We start from the raw sequence: 20,101 nt of genomic DNA on the forward strand, positions 1-20,101 counted from the left end.
TATATAATGTTATTCCCTCATCAAAAACACACCTGGAGTGTTGATTTGATATTTTTTTTATGCATGTTTGAGAAACTTTTTAATCTCCCGTGGCAACCATTCACTTATGAAAAACACGTAAGTGAATTTAGCACCTACTTCTTAATGCAACGCTGGTAAAAACGTTGACGCTAAATGGCTGATAGAGGAGCCATGTTGTGATGACTTCCTGAAGGCGGAGTTTCAGAAAGAGCAGGAGTTTTTTCAATTTCAAGGCATTAAACTGGAAAGTAACATTTCTTTCAAGTTATTTTTAATATGTAGCATTTTTATATCAACTGATGTAAACATAGTTACTTGATTGTGCTACAAAATGCCACTATAAGTCTGGAAAACACAACACTTCCCCATTTTAAGATAACGTCATTACCAACAGAGACACATTTTTACATGTCGACTTCAAACACATAAAAAAAATCTATGCTGTGAACATCTTTGCTGTTAGAAGATTCACGTAGCTGGGTATCAACACCAGCAGACTGTTTTTAAATAAATGAAGAAAATCAACAGCTAGATCCTCTGCTCTCTTCCAGGACACCCGAGACCCTTAAAACATTGTCTGTCATTATGGATTTAAGACCTAATCAGTTAGAGAAACCTTATATCGCACGACGTTGACCTTTCCCACTAATTTCACGCTCTTTTTCAGTGATCGGTGCTCCTGTTGTCAGTGTGCTATTGACGACACCCAGCAAACCGAGGATTAAGGTTATGAAATTGGTGTGAAGAATGGCGGCTGGTGGTGTTTAGTGTGGGCGGAGGTCAAAGATGGGAGGTTGCTTTCGGGTCACCGGGTTGTTTTCTTTACACTTCATGTTCTCGTTATTATCTTCGTATGAAGAGAGCTTTCCTCACCGGACGTCTGCTGTTGATTGTTGCCATTTAATCTGCAAAAATCAAACATAAAGCATCAACACAAACAGGTGACTGAATCAATCAGCTACTGATTTGTACATTAGTAGATGATGCATTGAACATTGACACCTATGCTAAAAAAAAATAATGGGATTATGAATGCGAAATTCTGCTTCAGTGAGATTGTTACCTTCATAAAAAGCGCTAATGAATTTAAAGCAGCATGAATCCTGACTTAATGAGATGTCTGTAGATTATTAGTGGTGCTAAAGTTCTAAGGGCTTCTCGGGTCATAGGTCAGGAGGTTGACAGCAGCCCTAAACATACACACTGGAGGAACATAAGCTGAGAAGGAGGAGCAAATAACTGAAAGGTGAACCCCAAATGTTTTTGGTGATTTTCAAGACAGCACAGATTAGGAATTACTGTCAGTCCGCCTGTCTGATTTGATCTGTCATTTTAGTTTTAGTTTTTTTTTTTCTTCTCGAACTTTCATTTTTTTGGGGGGAGTCTTCTTAACAAATCCAATGTCACCGCTGTCTGTGATGATATTAACAACAGTCTTTTAAGCCACGTTAAAGGCTCAGCGCCACCTGGCAAAGTTTTTTTTTGTTTTTTTTTGCACAGCAGTGCAGTGTGGAAATGTCAGTGTGGATCGCTGCACAGATAAAGTTTACAATGTAAATAAAGCAAAATGCCAGATGTCTGTGGCCTAGTGACCCTTCTGTGAACTTTGCGGTGGAAGGATAAATTACAGCAGTCAGTGTTTGGTTACTAAAAGTCAATCTCTTTCCTTTCCCTCCCTTTGTACATATACCATAACTATTTTCATTTTTCCCCCTTTTTTTTAGTAATGGTTTATGATTCATCTTCCCTTCCATTTTCTTCACCTGCTTGTCGTTTATTAACTGACTAAATCAAAGCAAATCTCCTCTACGTTCTCAATGGGACTTAAAGGAGATTTAAGTCTCATGAAGACTTAAATCTTAATGAGACTTAAGATTTAAGTCTTGCGTTAATTTTGTCACATTTTTGTCAAAATCCAAACAAACTTTGTTCACTGTTGAATAAAGGTAAAATATGTAAACATTTTTGTTTTTCTCTTGACTGAAACGTAGCAACCTTGTTACTTTAAAGCTGTTTACCAAACCATCATTTCTGGTTGCTATTACACCTCAAGCATGTAGCATTAGTATCAATTTATTTTCAAAAACACTGCAAATCACCATATTAAAAAAAAATCTAATAGTTATTAAGTTGAACCTTTCACTTTCACTAACATAGAAGCACAAAAACAAACTTTATCCTGGGCAGTACTTCTCTTTATTTCTTCTTTATTTCTGTTTTTTTTAAAGAAACAGTTCTTGGTTTTTATCAAATACTTAATTTCAAACATGTAAGGCCTAATTAAATCAACAACCCTGAACACAACACTACATTTTTATTAACTATTAAACTGATCAAATGTAACTTACTACAGCTATATATATATAAAGTTGCTATATATATATATATATGTGTGTGTGTGTGTGTAAGGACTGATTTAGAACCCAATTTCGTCAGGTTTATACCTTTTTAAAACATAAAAAGCTGTAAGCTTCTCTGATGGCCTCAGGTGTGTTTGACCTGCACAATCAGAGGAGACATTCGGTTTTCCCTGCAAAGCAAACATGCCAGAGCCTCGGGCCGCTGTCGCTCTTTACAACCTGTGACCTCTGAGTTTAACCGGAGTCACATGATTCATACTAACAAACATCTGACGTTGAATCCATTTTTTACTGTTGAAAGTCTTAAACTTGTCAGAATCAGATATTAAAGCTGTTCTTTGTGCTTGCAGGTTGTTGTTCACGGGAAACTACCACCTGTTGTTACCTTAGCTCAGCGTTTTAGTGTGACCTGTTTGTGGCTTGTTTCTTGCCCCGCTGCATTTCCTTTCAGGATTTATTTTGTTTTGCTTTACTTGTGCTTACCAGTAGTGACCTGAGATCTACTAAATTATCAAAAAATGTCAGTACTTTTTCGCAAAATTCTAACACAATGCGAGCATTAGACTGGAATAATGCTGCCTGTTTTTTTTTTTGTTTTTTTTCTCTCCCTCGGAGAATAACTGTTTTCCTTCAAGTTGTCTTGGATCAAAGGACATTGATGCTACTGAGGAGGGTAATAAAGAAGGGAAGATTCTTTTAAAGGGTGTGATTCTAAGCCAAATGAATATTTTGAATTGTCTCGGTGTCTTAAACACAGTTCTTAGGGGTCCTGAGCTCTGGGATCAGCACTTAAGTCGCACTTACGTGACATCAGAATTTAATAAAGTTTTGGTCAAACAAAGAAAAGCTGTGCGAAAAACACCAGCTTAACATCAGTCTCCGAGGTTAAAGCTGCTTCTCACTCAAAACTCAGAGGGAGCGGTGTGCTGCTTTTGTGTTGCATCTAATGTTTAAGGGATACGCAGCACTTTTTACAAAAAACAAACCCAGAAAGTGACAAAACCACGTTGTCAGAAAGGAAGCTGAAGTTTGTGTATTTTTGTGTGTGATTTCAGGGGGCTTTTCATCACTGTTCACGACCGAGGGCACATTGCTTCAATTCTCCAAAACTGGCCAGAAAAGGACATAAAGGTAAACCTTTGACTTGGAAGTTTTTTTATTTTTTTTGTGCTGAACTTAAACTAAAGTCCATCACAGAATATGCTGTTTTCGAATGCAATTACAGACAAAAAGTGGAACTTTTTAATCTTGTGGATTTATTGATCAGAACTAATTAATGGCAACTGATCAATTTTGACATATAGTGGGTGCCATAAGAAAAATACACAAAAATAATGCAGCCAAAGTCGACTGCAGAGAAGCAATGACCCATGGAACCAGTTATTAGTCATATCCCTCCAAAAAGCAAATCCCAAGATATGGAAAATAAATAATTTTTCCCAACATTTTTTTCATAAATGCGATATGGCTTCCTGCCCAGGGTGTCAAAGTGCTCGGTTATGGGTCAACAAACAAACAAAAAACATTTTGTCACTTCTCCCAAGAATAACTGTTCGGATGATTCACATTCAGTCCATGTCGAGAGAACACTGTACAAAACTGTCAACTTGCGAACGACATTAAAGTACTTGATTATACTCCTATTTTGCTAAATTAAAAGGCTATTTCACTATTTTTCTTGAAGTAAATATGTTCGTTTTTTTTTTAACCTAAATTAGACAATTCTACTCTGAACAGAGATTCCTTAAAACAAAGTTTGAGAATTATGGAAATGTTATCTCACTTATGAAAACACTAATACAAATTATGAGCAGTCATTCACATCAGGGTGACCTTAGACTGAGATTGGTCAACCCTAGACTGATTTCTGCTGCTCCAGAGTAAAGCTCAACAGTCTCTTCCCCTCTTTGCACTTCATAAATAAAAAGGCGTCGCGCTCTCAGCAGCATGACGACACCACCAGGCATTCCTCACATGTCGGCTGAACCCGCAGCCGCAGCCACCTGTTCACAGCTGTCAACAGCAAGGCATTTACTGTACCTGAGCTCTGCTAATGCTGCTGCGCGTTCTCAAGGTGGTCTTATCGTAACCTCAGTGGGTACGTCCTACTTTCAACATTTCACAAAGGAGCCAAGGTTGTCATTCTCTGATGAGCCTGAGCCGCTACTGGAACATATCGGCAAGATTTGGCAAGATGGCAGAAGAGAAAACAGCATGGAAACTAATCAAGCACATTCAAAAATTGCGAGATTTTTGGAGGAAAAAGCTGTGAAAGTGTTGCACTTTCATTGACACTTTTTGTAAAAGTGTAAAAGTTTCCTTTTCTAACGTCAGGCGTTACATAAACGATGTTGTAAAGCAGTAGAGGAAAGTTTATTGATTATATTTGGTGCTCTCACTGAGCAGGGTTTGCTCTAGGATCCGTAGTGTAAAAGTTGATATTTGTTCAAACATGGCAAAATAAAGAAGCAAAGATGTACTTTTGCAGCATTAATTATGAAGATTATCCACCCATTTCTATCAATTGTATCCATTTTATTTATTCCAGATTCAATAAAAATAATAGTAGGTGTCGGCTTGTGTACGGAGCATTAAAAGCAAGCTAAATTGTAAAAAAATAAAATAATACAAAGAACAGCTCTGAGACTGGAGTCCTGCCGTTCACAACAAAGAGAGTAAAATCGCTCGTGAACGATACATCTATACGCTCTACAGCACGTGTCAAAGTCGAGGCCCGTGTGCCAGATGTGGCCCGCCATAACATTTCATGTGGCCTTTTGCAAAAAATCTGCATAACTTACTCAAAGTTCAAACCAAATTCCCAAGAAATCCACAGATTCCCACATTTTTTTCTGATTTTTACTGCAAATTTTTCTCAAAATTGGCTAAAAACATTAGATTTAAGTGACTGCTGCCTTAGCTTTACTTGATGTCAAGTTGAAGACTGTGATCAACGATTAATAAAAAGTCACATTAAACAACATACATTTGCACAAATATCAGAAAAATTCCTTTCAAATATTTCTAAATTAGTTCCACAAAATCTGTCACTTTGATTGCTAACAAAAACAATCACAAAATCCCAGATGGACTGATTAGTGTGAAAAGATGTTCAGTATGATTAAATTTTAAGAAACACTTACTGAATGCTGAAACAAACAGCTATTTACTGTTATTTTTAACAGTTGAATTGATTTTATCAGCACATTTTGACACAAACGGCCCCTTAAGAACATTTAGGTATTTTATATGGCCCAAAATGACACTGACTTCGACACCAACAGGTATGACTTGGTTTTCTAGTTAGAAATACCCATTTTCTGAAGTTTTTGGATTTTGTTCCATTTTCCAACAAGGCTGTGAGATTCTGTCTCAGGAGTGATGTGCTGGAGATGTTTATAAGCCGATCTTCCAAACGTGTTGGAAACCAAAACAAAATGAGCAGCCAGTAAAGCCTGGTACGTTAATCAGCTCCGGGCCCCCCACACTCTTCAGATTCACGCTGTAACCGTTGCAGCTAGACAGACGGGAGCTAGTGTTAGCAATGCAGCAGTGTGGGTTTTTCTAAAAGTAAATTTTAATATGTAATGATATTTAATGATCATGGTTATTATAAGTGCGTAAATATAGGTTGTATACATAAATATATAATTTTTCCCCCCTTTTTATAACATATATGAAAAAGAAAAAGAACATCATTCTGAAGGTGTAGCAGCATCATCAATTACATGCAGAGGAAACTGCTGGGGAAACATGCGTGAACATAAAAATGTTTTATTTTTAGGCAAATCAAGACCACTGTTTAATTTGTCGAAATCAAATAGCTTTTTTAAAAAATATGCAAAATATGGATATTAGACTATTTCCTTCTTTTATTTTAACAAGTATGTTAGCTGAGATTTCTAACAGAGGAATGAGTGATGTGGTTTCTGTTCTGACTGTTGGGTTGACTGACAGGCTGTTTGTGTGACGGACGGAGAGAGGATCCTGGGACTGGGAGATCTGGGATGCCATGGCATGGGCATCCCAGTGGGGAAGCTGGCCCTCTACACGGCCTGTGGGGGAATGCCTCCCCAGCAGTGCCTGCCCGTCCTGCTGGATGTCGGCACAGACAACCAGGTAAGCAGTGATGTCTCAAAAATGAGACATGATGTTAAAAATTCAACACAAATCAAAGTCTGAGAAGTGTGGCGCTTTTATTCAGCCCTCTCTACTTGAACACCCTAAACAGAATCCAGTTTTATTCAGAATTCAACGACCTAACGATGCGGTTTTAGACTACCTCCTCCCTTAATAAAAGAATCATTTCAAAACTGCTTATTTCAATTCACTCAAATTGTCTTTGTCTGACTATTAAAGATGTATTTGATGATCTGATGGGGGAAACTAATCCAAACACTAATGTATATTATATGTTTGACAAGGCTATAGTTGTTTTAAAAAGAAGTAAAGTTATTATTCCTCCTTAGTCATGCCTCAGAGGTCAGCCAAGTGTAGCAAACACATTTCACAGTTTACAATCAGGAAACACTCTGTGCTTTGGTGAGGTAAGCATCTCTGCCCATGCCAGTTGGGAAAGTACCTTTTTTTCTTTGCCGGTCTGGGCTGAAAAGCAGCTTGGAGAGCTGTAGTAGTGTCGGTAATTGGTTAATTTTTTATTTTTTATGCTGCCTTCTGAGTTAAGGCAACAGACAGTTTTTCATCAATCATAATGTCACAAACTGATGGAACTTTCCCATTGATCATTTAATTAGTATTTGGCTTACAGGAAACGTTTCCATTTCAGCCGTAAAAATACCAGCATATTACAAAAAATAAAAATAAAAATAAAAAACACACAAAAGATATAATAGTCAGTTCAAATTTAATTGAGAGTAAAATTGTTCATTGGTCTGCCAAATCCTCCACTTCGGCTTTTAATCTTTACAGGGTTACAGTCCCTCCGTTGTTGAAGGGGTGCGAGTTTAGAGTCCTCCAGTTGTTTGAAAAGGGTTGCGGGTTGCAGTCCCCCCCTCTCTGTTTTTTTTTTTTTTGATGAAATTTAAAGTTTTTTATTGTTGATTCAATGTTGCATGACTTTTTGTGTTTAATGATGTAAAGCACTTTGAAATGCTTTGCTACTGAAATGTGCTATACAAATAAAATTTGATTTGATTGACTGATTGATTGATTGATAGATACAGCATTTGCAGTAATTCTGCTGCAGCTCTTGACCTCTTTCTTTATGGGCCTCTTGGTCCCAAAATTCTACTTGATTTTCTCTCTGTAGTTTTATCGCCATTTCCTCAGGTCCATCGATACAATGCAAATTTAAATTTAACTTATGATGGCAAAACTTTTAATTCTGTTTATCAAACAAAAAATAAATACTGTAAGGATGTTTTTTATATACATGAAATATGCGCTTTGCTCTCAATTTATTATTTTTTTTTTACATCATTAAGAGTTTTCAACATTAGTGTTTGAAAATGTTTGCATAGTGTGTGTCCCATCTTGGATAAAAGTTTAAATCAGATGTATACTGCATCAGGTCATTTTCAGTCATCACTCTTTCTCAGTTTTTAGTCCTTACCTTTGTGCAGTTCAGATAGACTTCAGAAAAAAAAGTCAAACCACCTCTTAGAAAGAATGAGGAAAGGTTTTGGATCATAAATAAGTGCATGCAATAGTTTCTGTGGAACAGCTAGTTGTCTCTTAGGACTTCGATTAAAACCCAGCGTCTTGGACGTCTTGCACGGGGATAAAAACGAACAGCGCATTAAACCCCGATTAAAAACATTAAAGTTTCCAAAGTTTGAAAACGTTAAAGGGGTATGAATATTTTCACAAGACACCGTGTACACATACATGCAGGCGCACATATTTTTGGCTTTCTGGTTTCTGCCCTGCAAATGCTTATAACTGAGATTTCACTGTATTCTGCCAAGCCCTGGTAGAGGCTTCTTTATTTCTGCCATTCTGAAGGGATGACAAGCTAAATGGGATGTAATTGGATAAATGGAGCCGCTTTGTGTGTGTGTGTGTGTGTGTGTGTGTGCGTGTGTGCGTGTGTGTGCGTGTGTAGCTCTTCTCGACTAGCGTCATGAAGACGGCAGGCTAGAACGTGGACTCTTGGTAACCTGCTTCACTCTACAGCCCCGATTCTGGACGCATAATGGAGGAAGAGCAGGAGGGAGGCAGTGGTTGCTTTGGCTAATTATTAAAATGACTGCTATTACAGGATTATGTTTGTCCTTGAGTGGGTGTAGGGATTAATAGAGAGGCTTGAATACATCTAAGAACTTAAACAGACAGATCCCACAACGTTGAAGTTTTTTTTCTACAAACTTATAATTTAAGGTTTTAGGACTTATTTACTTTGTGGCTTTCACTGGATGAGTCAGGCGACAGTTTATCTTAGCAGTAATTGTAAAGTCAGCAGCTGGTTAGCATGTATGTTAGCATTTATATTTTGAGGACAGAGGCACATAGTTATGCAGGAGTTTTTTTTTGTTTGTTTGTTTTACAATGGATATTATAACAACCTTCCTACATGGAAGATGGAAACCTACTTGATAAGAAGGAGAGCCTGCCTGCCCAGGTACTGAGGAGGTGGTCAATCTGATCAGGGCTGCACAGAATGTGGCATGTTTTGAGGCATAGAGTATCCAGGCACAGTTTTAAAACTGACCATTTTGAAACAATCGCACCACAAATTTTCATTGCTAATCTTCATTCCCTGGATTATAGGAGGGATCATTCACAGCTACAATTACCCACATAGCAAGTAGACCTGAAAATGATAGTGAAGAATAAAAAAAATTAGCCTGACTCCATAGCAACATTGCTAAACTTGGGTGAAGATATTTGCGTGCAGACAATGTTGGATCTGTGGTGCATTATTGAAGCCCAAAGTGGTCATGGAAGTGATGGGAGTGAACCAACTATCCATTAGCCAGTAAAGTGGTTGGTTACTATTGAATGCATGTCTGGCAAGGAGTTATGGGCAATGCTAGCCAAGGACTTACAGGCAATAGCCAAGGAGTTATGGGCAATGCATGCTGGTGGCTTCGAAAAACAAACCCCTCTTGGGTAATAATGAAAACAAGCAGTGTCCTTTTGCCATCCGACGTTCCTTGGTGTTGCGGTCAGCGATCCTTTTCAAACATAATCTTGGTTTATCTAAGATGTCGATTTTTAACTATATGTTAACATTTGAAAACTAACTATATAACCAAAGTAGCAAAATCTTTCAGTACTTCCAAAGCTGTAATTCTAAACTCATATTTCATAGTTCCTCAGTCTGTGCAAAATAAATGACATCTTTCTAGATTTCTCCGTGTCCTTGTGCCCTGCTAGCATTGTCAGATAGAAATTATGAGTGAGACAGGCAGAACTCAGTCTAACATCTTTAGGACCAAGCTCAACGCAAACATTGGCTCATGAGTGTACCATGTCATCCTGGACAATGTGCTGTTTGTGTGTGGATCACTGATGGGACTTTACAGATAAAGTTCTTGGCTGTTATGGATCTCATGATTTCTTGTAACTCTTTGGGTTTCAGCCCAATGTGTAACATAAACTTCTTCACTACTGAAACTTTGTCGAGCAGGACAAATAAAGTAATAGATTAAATATTAATATTAACACATCATATCGCTATCCCTAAAGCTGACATTTTGACAATAGTTGCCTTAGTGAGCAAAGATAGTTTTGCCTCTCATGAGAGGTTTAATTTCCAAGAGAAAGGGGCTTGAAGAATAGAAAGGACAGCTCAGTCAAATAACAGAAGATAATCTAGGACAGAAGGACAACTCATGTCAGCAGCTCATCACAGGTCAATGAGACCAGACCACTTTAAAACCACTCAGGGCTTCTTCTCTTTCACCCATGAAGCAGGTTTGGTCCCCATTTCTAAATGAACTCATAGAATCCACCGCCTTTCATTGAGCTTTTCATTCTTTCCCAAGCTCTTGCATCGCTTGTGTTAAATTCTTATTATAATCTCACAATGACATAAAACCAGTTTCCTTGAGAAACGGCATAATGACACCGCTACATAAATAAATTTTACTTACTTACCAGAAAAAGGCTTCCCCTGCTTTAGTTACCAATGAACTCGGCCAAACCCTCCCTATAACTATCTGTTAAGGAGTTGCCAGGAAATGAGTTGCCATCTTTAAATAAATGTCCAGCATAAGCTCTTTGAGCTGTTCTTGGATGTGCTGACTGTTGACCATGCCATGGAAAGTTTGCTTTATGTCTTCTCAAAGTCATGCCCATCTTCATGGCAGCCTTTAATTTGACATGTCTAGAAGTAAGAGCTGCCTATGCCAGTACAGCATGACTAAGCTGCACAGCAGTTCACTGACCTTTTGGACAAAACGTGAGCTTTCGTACATCCCAGGTAAACTTTCTGGGAAGTACGAAATGATCCATGTCATATAAAACCAGTAAGCAACTTAAAACTGGGGCTGCATTCACACCAACCTTGTTTACTCCACTTTAACCAAACTGTGATTTCTTTGCCTTGAAGGCCCGGTTGTTTTGGAGAGGTCTGAATGTCTAATCGAACACTGACCCTAGCCAGTGTTTGATTACCGTCTATCAGTCACTAAACACTGGTGACCAGAGTTTTTAGGCAAACTCTGGTTCGCCTAAAAACCTAGGTCTCGATTCAGTTGAAGTGAACTCTGGTTTGGTTCAAATGCATATATATGAATGCCAAGAGGACTGGAGACCTGCTTCCTGCTCAAAAAGTAGGAAGCAGACTACCATGCATAGCATTCTGGATAAATACAATAAAAACAAACACTTGTATAGTACTAATTGGGCAAATGGCTTGTGGTCTTTTTCCAAAAACAAAAGAAAAATCCTACAACTGCAAAAATCTCACACCCTCACGAATGTGCGCTTAGTATCTTCTTCAGAGGGTTTTGTGTCATTTCATTTTTAGCCGAGCGCCACCACATGCAAAGGAGGCGAACAACTTGCTCAAAGGGTTTCAATTGTTTGACAATGCAGTGTGAAAGCGAACCACATCAGCTGAAAATGTAACAAGTGTTGCAATTTTGGTCCCCAGTTGAACCAAGTTTACCGGACTATTAGGTGATAAAATACTCTTGATATTTCTCTCCCTTTACAGTCATACTCTGAAATTAAATCCTGTGGAAACATCTTGTTTCAGAAGTCTTCCAACCAGTAAAAAGAGTCCATGTTGTTGTAGTTTAATTTCAGTATAAATGCAGCTGTTCAGTAAAGGCCTTAGAGGTCTGTTAGAGAACATGGGGAACAAACATCATGGAGAACAAGGAAGAAAGTAGACAGGTCAAGAAGAAAGTTGTAGAGGCATCTAAAGTAGACAAGACAGGCCTAAAGCAACGGGCCATGTACATTGATCATGCTTTGGACCTTTTGGACAGAGTTGGTTGAAAAACAAACAGAGCTCAACAGTCAAGCTGGAAATGCATGGTGTTGGTGTCATTATGCTGTGGGAGTACTTTAGTTGAGCAGGGAGAGAGAGGTGGGTTGTAGTTGAAGGGAAGATGGATGGAGCTAAATACATGGCAATGCTGGGAAGAATATATGTTGGAGGCTGTCAAAGACTTCAAAGTGGGAGATTCATGGCCTTAAACATACAGCCAGAACCCCAACGGGATGATTTAGATCAAAGCAGAACCATGAGTTTGAATTTCCCAGACCTAAATCCAATTGAGAGCAAGAGACGTTCTCCATCTCATCTGACTGAGCTGGAATATTTTGTCTGAAACACAACACAACACTACACCCAGAAAGTTAAAATTTGTGTGTGTAGCTTGACAGAATGTGAAAAAGGTTTAGAGGCATCTGTCAAGGAAGTACTGATGACCTTTCCTTGCACCTGACTCAAAAGTCTCTTTTCTGTTTCTTTTCATTTCCTTCTGAATGGTTTACTCTGATATATAGTTCCTAACTCCTCATACTTCACGTTGGTGTTCCTTCATTCTTGATAACATTGCAATGTTCTGGTCAACAGGTCAAATTAATCCTCCCTCTAATTTGCTCTTCCCACTGGGTTAGGTTTGTCCCCAATCTGAACTTGTTTCCTACAGCTACAGATTTAAAACAATGCATGCTCCTTTCAAAACTAACACAGTATGAGGAATAGCACAGCTTTTCTAGTGCTGCATAGTTATAATAACCACTGTTCATAAATCATGACCATATCATTTGACTGAAAGATTTGCTTAACTCTGAGAAGTGTCTGCAAATTGGTGTGAATTTATGTCACTGGATGAATCGCTCTCACTTACTACAACACGTGGCTGTCATCACAGAGGTCCAAAAACTGTACGAATACAAGTCAGAGCTCATGCAGAGATGTGTTTCTGCTCACTTTTTTAAATAGCAGAAGAAGTACACACAATCAGTCATGGAATCGCTGAGTAATTTTTGGGACTGCTGATCTGGTGTGAATTGCATTTGCAGAGCAATTTCCATGAAGTCTCACAGAAAAGGTGTGCAAGCTCAGCAGCAGGGCTCGCAGTAAAAATTAATGTTGCAAAATCTCAAGAAATTTCTGGTATCAATTACCACCTCCTTTATGTATCGATTTTTTTATTACTCATTTATTTTCCAGGCACTACTGAAGGACCCCTTCTACATCGGCCTGAGGCATAAGAGAGTCCGAGGCCAGGCCTACGATGACCTGATCGATGAATTTATGAAAGCCATTTCGGACAGGTACGATGACCGCACTGACCCTTCCAGTCGTCATTTGCCCACTTCCTTTCTTCCGTCTGCTATCATCATTTCGGGCCGGTAATCGCACAGGGCCCTTAAAAGAAAAATGTTAAGCAGTTTACCATGCAAAGTGACCAGATGCTGCAGGATTCAGAGGTCTGGAGTTTACCTCAACATTAACTCAGTTTTACCTCCTTTCAAACAATTTGACATTCTGGTTGGCAAAAGTTTTTATTCGTCACTGTTTTGTCGCTTCTCGGATGACTATGGGATAATTTTGTGAAAGACCAGACACTGTAAAACAGAGTTTTAGTTGTAGTTTAAAACAACAGACAAAATTAATACAATGTTGACATTTGATATCGGTATAATTATCTTATATAAGTTAGCACCCTGTTGGTGTGACTTTCATTACTTTCATAGAACTCTAGTTAGCTTGCCTTGAAAGTCAGATGCATTTGGGGAGATGTAGCCTAGCCGTTGCCTTCCCGGACAATTCCTCTTGATTATTATCCCATTTCAGTTCTCCGTCTGCGCTTTCCCACATTGACTTAGAAGGAAGGAACAAGTTGCTCAAGGGGTTTGGTTTGTTTGACACAGTGCAGTGTGAAAGTGAACCGCACCAGCCAAAAATGGAACAATGTTGCAATTTTGGTCCCCAATCAAACTGAGTCTCCTGGACTTGTGGATTCCCTTTATAACATTTATACTTTCCTTAACTTGGAGGCTTCTGAAAAACTGTTGGCATGTTAAAAACAAAGGTTGAAGCTTAAATAGTTAAAATAGAGAAACTGTGCTATACTGGATTAGGCCTTCCTGACACCTGCTGAAATTCTTGCTCTCTATTTAAATGGACGACAGACATTACGGTAAGTTTCTTTCAAAAAGCTTTTTACACCTCTGCACCTCCTCTGACTTCAGTTTAAACACCGCACCATTACTGAAAATAGCTACCATGGAGTCCTCCTCATTCAGTAACAACTCTCTCACCAAAGAGTGTTTTGAGGATGTCAGAGCTGGAGTACAGTAGGGTAAGGGCACCTTTATTTTGTTGTTTTTCTCTGCTTATCCTGGTAGCAGGATCCAGGAAAAGTACTTAAAACCCCTTTGAGTCAAAGAACATATTTAATGTTGTTTTATAATGCCATGTTAATACGTCAAACATTTTTATATTGCTCATTGTTTCTTCTTTAACTAGACTGCACAAGCCTCTGTTAAAGTTTACTGCTTGGACATGTTACTTATTTGGTTGAGTCTCATCTGAGCTGTACCTTCCTTTGAGGAGCTGGAATTGTTTGAGACAGATTGAGTCTGGTTGGTCTGATTATTACCCTGCGTGTTTCCTGCAGTCATGTTTCTGATTAGAACCTTCGTACACTCTTCCCCCGCGTTCCATCATGTCTGTGCCCATGTGCCACGAAGCCATGCGTGAACACGCATTGGCCTGGATAAGCCTCATCCTCAACCCACAGAGACTGTAGTCCAGGGAGAGAAGTCTGGGTCTGGGTCCGCTCCAGCTGGCAACAGGAAACCATGACTTTAATAACCGGGTAGCTTCCCAAATGCAGGGAACAGAGTTGACTCTTTTTTTTTTCTTCTTCTTCTTCTTTTCTTCTTCTCCCCACCGGAGCCAGATTGGCGGAAAATGAATAATTATGGGCTCAGACGTTCAATGAATGATTACAGCTCCAAAGTAATATTCACGTTCATTTTTTTGAAAATCTAAACATGGGCTAAAATACTCCACACTGAGTCATCATCGATGAGCAGGAGTCTGGCATAAAATGAGTTTTAGTCTTTTAGTCAAAACTGTCCTGTGCTCAGGGGGATCGATTAGTGATGCAGTCTCATGTTTGGTTTGAGGCCGTCCAGCTTAGCTCCTGAGTTTTCACAATGATCCCAGTAACATGACTACACACACTCACAGCACAGAAAGAAAGGAGAGACTCGGGAGTTTTGAGAATTTCCTCTTGCTCAGGTTTGATACATTTAAACACCAGGCAAAAACACACAAATAGTTTAAATCAAAGATGCACCGATCCAATTTTAACATCTGTATTGGTCCCGATGTAAAAAAAAAAAAAATTCTAGATCTGGTATTGTTGACAATGTGTCCAATCTATAATAGCAGATCTATTTAGTGTAATTCTATGCTTTGCGCTCTGAGCGACGTCACGCTTCATTATAGTTTACATCAAGTTTAGAATCCCTAATTGCACTTTCTGAACCATTTTGAAGGTTTGTTGCAGTTTTTTTTTTTTTTTTTACATGTTTGACCAAGATAGTCAATCTATTGTTCTATCTACAGTTTGTTTATTTTTTTTATTATTTTTTTTAATTGTCTGTTTTACTCCTAATTGCACTGAGTCTCATATTAAAATTGTGTTGTTTTTACACGTTTGACCAAATTTGTGAAGCTGTTGGTGTATTTAAATCTGCTGTACTGGTGCAGAGTTATCAGATAAATATATTATCAAATACATTTATGTCTGTTTTAAAAATATATATATTTATATTCATTTCAGCTGTTTTTCTGTATCGGATCGGTGTCGGCCAATACTAAACTTCAGATATTGGTATCGGAGGTGAAACTGCAGTAGGTTTACTATTGAGACCCTAGCATAAAATTATAATAATATACACTTAACTTCTTATTTCACAGACAGACAGTGCAAGAAATATTTTGCTTTCAGACTAAATATTTTTAGCCAGAAGTGACTTGAGTTCAGCATTTTTCAGATGGCTTAAAAACAATGTTTGTGAATGAGTCTGAACTGTGCTGAGCGTTTCATCAGACCACTGAATACTGCAAGACTGTGACAAACGTAGAAGAGGATTTGAACGTTTCTTATGTTAGGATTTTCTGGATCAAAGTAATGAGAAACTTTTAAGTTGATTTAGTTCTTCATTGCATGTTATTATGGAGCTATTCAAATATTTAAGAAAAAAAACATTTTTGACTGCCAGAATTATCAACAACTGAATCTTTCTCCATCCGAAACGTCCAGCAGGATAACCCAATAATGTATATTTCTTCTCATTTCAGTCATTCATTTACTTAACACAAAAATAGAACAGAACAAGTCTGAAACTGATGCGTTGCACCAAGAGCAAATTTGCAATTCCAGTCCTTGGTTAGGCATTTCTATACTTTCATTTTCACACTGCTCTGTGACAAACTAACCAAATCCTTTGAAAAACCTGTTCACCTCCTCGCCTGTGGTGGCGCTGCATCAAGAACCACTGAAGGAAAACCTCTGAAGAAGACACTTATTACAACTTTCTTCTTCACTAAATGTAAACAAAAAACAAAAATGGGGTGGCGTCAGATTTTAGAAGTTGTAGGATTTATTTTCCTTTTGGTAAAATTAGCTCCAGACACACACTACTTTGTTTTGGTTATATTTACCCTGAATACCCTGCATCATGGTCCGGATCATGCTTTTGAGCGGCCTCCAGTCCACTTGTCATTCGTGCATTCAAACCGCACCAAACTTCACTTTAAATGAACCGAAACCCAAGTTTTTATGTGGACAAGAATTCAGAGTTTGGTCTGCATCAGAATTTGATTGCTCATTCACACATTCCCCAAACGAACCAAACCGTCCAGGCAAACAAGCTGGAGTTTGATTATAGCCAACCAAACAGGGCTGGTGTGAATACACCCTTAGTTTGTCCAGAAACTTGAAGTCTTTCAAAACTGAACTACCCAGTTAATATCTTTTTGTCTTTTTTTATTTATTTATTTATTTATTTTGAATGGTTGGGGATTTGAGACATTTCCTAAACAAGGTTGGTTGGCATACAAACACTACAGGAATGCTATCAGCTATTTTAAAACTCTTGGCACTGAAAAAAAAGTGAGGATCAGGCAGACAGGCCGATGGAGGGAGCAGCAGAAAGGGAGAGAAAGAAAGAATGCAGAATGTGTCTTGTTTTTTTCTTTTCTTATTTTTTTTAATGACGGCTCAGGGATTTGAGAAATAATGTGTGCTGAGAGATGCTGGCTCTCTGGAGAACGGGGAGTGGGCTGGGGATTTATTAAGGCCTCCTCCACAAAACCCCTTAGGGACAAAGGTAACACACATCCTATGAATGCGTGCGTGTGTGTGTGTGTACACAAATGCTTGAATCTACACACAGATTCAACAGCTGTGTTTGGACAGAGCGCCCTTGTCTGTGACCTTTGTTTTGGTCGTCTAAGGCTGTCCAGCCCTCATGAAGGCGCTCCAGCCAAATGAATCGGTTCGTACCTCCTCATCAGTTTCCAGTCTTGACACTGAAAGGAGAAGAAACGCTCATCGCGCTACTTCCCTGTAATGGCACATTTCAGCTGTAATAACACCAGATTGAGTTTCTTGAAAGAGTCACTTGTTACATCTATAGGAACCTAAATGAGAGCTATAGACTAAACAAACACACGGAAATGAGGAATGTTTGCTTTGTCATATCTTTCCATCTGCAATTATCTCTAGTAGGTCTTGATGAGATTCTTAAAGACAGCTAAAAGATCCCCTAAGACAACCCCAGCAGTCTTAATAAAGTTTTTGCAAACCCTGGATTGGATTTATTTTTTCTTTGCTTCTGTTTAACATATTCTTGTGGTGACTCATAAATCACAGGAAAGTAAAAGTTAAAGGCCAAAAAACAGTCTTGTGTTGCTTTGGTAGAATGGCTCAGATTGCTTTGACAGACTACTGGTTTCCCCCGCTGCCCCATATTGGTTTCAATACTTATGGGTTTCTATTGCTCAAATTTCTTCAAACAGACATATGACTTAAATGTTGTGATGTATGAAAAAAATGCATGAAAGGTTTCATATTTAAAAGCTGTCTAGTTCTCTGGAGTGCAGCTCACCATGAAGAGCGTCACAAAGCACTTTGATTGACCTGGATTGGTGCTTTTTTTCATGTTAGCACTGGGAGGAGATGAAGGAGTTTAATCTTATCGCAGATTATCTGTCTCGTACTACACTGTCACGACATAGAGACAGTTTTAAGTAATATCTAAAAAAGTTCTTTATATATCTATATATAAAACTTGCATACCCCAGCTTTAAAAGGAGACAGACACCTGTCTGGTATGCAAATTAAGTTTGCATTTTTTAAAATTCATCATTTATGAAGTGGGCATGACGATCTGAATAAGATGGTAGTCAAAAACAGATTTGAATCGCCCATTGTTGCACGTTGACTGTTTGTTTTTTGTTTTATTTTTGTTGTTTTTTTCTGCATCGGTAGCTGTTTCTATTACAAATGTGCACAAAACTTTCAGTATTCCACTAATGTTGAAAAATCACAATTTCACAGTTACAGTGGTTCCATTAAGTAAGAAATGCCATTGAAATCGAAAGTGGATAAGCTTGTTCACGTGGTAAGTCGTTAAAAAACATGTCAAGCCATCATCCTCCTACCACTTCCTGTCATCATCTTCTTCATGATCTGCGCCAGTGGCAACATCCGGTTTTTGATCATGTGATTTGTGTGATGCGAAAAAAGTGTTTCCATTGCAGTTTTGCGAAATAAATAAATTTCGATATAGCCAAAAAAAAAAGCCCTCACATTTTTTTTTCTTTTTTAATTGACGTGCTCCCATTATACAAATGTATTTTCAAAATGCTAAGTTACCCAATTATATGGTCAATGATCACAAATCCACCTGTTTTTTGGTGGATTTAGAGTAGCTGGGTACAACCTCTGCTGCTCAGGGATTAGTTTGCTTTTTAAAGCATGGTCAGGAATAATACCAAGCTATTTAAATCTCCTGGGTGTGCCTTGGCCTGCGTAGGTTTCTGCCCATAATTCTTCCGTAAGAACATAAAAGCAAATCATGTCGTTGCGTCTTTGTCATTTTCTTAAATCTAGTTGGCATGGGAACACGTTGGGACTTTCTGACGTCCCCAGGGTGTCCAGTGAAAGTTACAAAGACACCGAACGCTGAACAGAAGCTTCGTTTTTGGCAAACTCTGCCCCACACACATACACGTTGTTAAATAAAATAAAACACCGTACAAGGACCCTATCTTTATTGGTGCGTACATCAGAACGAAGCGCCTCAGCAGAGTGGTGTTCCTTTGTTTAACACCACAATCACAGATATTCACTCTGCAATTTGTGGTCACCGAAAGCTCATAAGTATGCATGCGTTTATTTTATGTTCAATCTGAGAGGCAATTAGGGTTTGCACTAAAAGATCTATTTTCGAGCTTAAGTTAAAAGAAAGCAGCTCGGTCCTTCCCAGCGAGCAGCAGCAGGCGAACGCAGCTCTCCTGCGGATCATCTTAAGCCAGCCTGTGAACTCGCGTGAACTCACGCTCCCAACAGCGGCCGCGCTGTTTTGCTTGGCGATAGGGCAGCGCCCGCATCCACCCCGCGCCTTGTCGCCCGTCTCCGAGTCCTCGAGGCGAAACACAATGAAATGTTTATAGCTCCCATTTTTGGCCTCATAATTCCTCGTCTTTGTTGCCGTCTCTCAGCAGCGCTGCGTGTCTGATAGAAAACACATTTCTCTCGTGTCGGCGCTGCTCCGGTGTTGGCAGGAAGCTCGCGCCGCTGTCTGCGTCTGCGCCGGGGCGTCCAGTGTCCTGCTGTGAGTCACAGGACAGAAGTCTCTCATCAGGACATAAAGTTTTATTGCATCTGAAATTTATCTCTTTTTTTTTGTTTGTTTGTTTTGCTTCACTTCCGCCCAGCTCTTTGCAAACCTAAGCGGTTCTGCAGTGACCATAACAAGTGGGAAACCGCTTTACTGAGCTGGTCAATAACAATGCTTTCCTCACAAAGGACTAGGGTAGCAAAGGAGACCGGAATACCTGGAAACAAAAAGGAAAGGATGGCTCTGAAAACAAGCACCTCTCACTGTTATCCAGTGCCTCGGTCCTGGAAGCTGATGTTTATCCAGCCTGTCCCCAATTTCCTCCATCGCTCCGTCACTGGAACAGAAGCTGTGTTGTCTTAAATTTCCAGTTCAGACGAACCTTCTCCTGTTTTCTTTCCACAGCCTCGTTTTGAATGTGCCGA

At 39.0% G+C, this 20,101-nt stretch overlaps 1 protein-coding gene across 1 annotated transcript in view; it reads left to right on the top strand.

Moving 5' to 3' along the window:
* me1 (malic enzyme 1, NADP(+)-dependent, cytosolic) overlaps window positions 1-20,101 on the top strand; it is an 86,184-nt gene that overhangs the window by 59,220 nt on the left and 6,863 nt on the right. The window contains exons 4-6 of the mRNA XM_007566727.2: window positions 3,437-3,512; window positions 6,339-6,500; window positions 12,979-13,082. Coding sequence (XP_007566789.1) covers window positions 3,437-3,512; window positions 6,339-6,500; window positions 12,979-13,082 — 342 coding nt within the window. The remainder of the gene's footprint in view (window positions 1-3,436; window positions 3,513-6,338; window positions 6,501-12,978; window positions 13,083-20,101) is intronic.

The sequence above is a fragment of the Poecilia formosa genome, unplaced genomic scaffold, assembly GCF_000485575.1.
Source record: "Poecilia formosa unplaced genomic scaffold, Poecilia_formosa-5.1.2 Scaffold0, whole genome shotgun sequence".
Lineage (NCBI taxonomy): Eukaryota > Metazoa > Chordata > Actinopteri > Cyprinodontiformes > Poeciliidae > Poecilia > Poecilia formosa.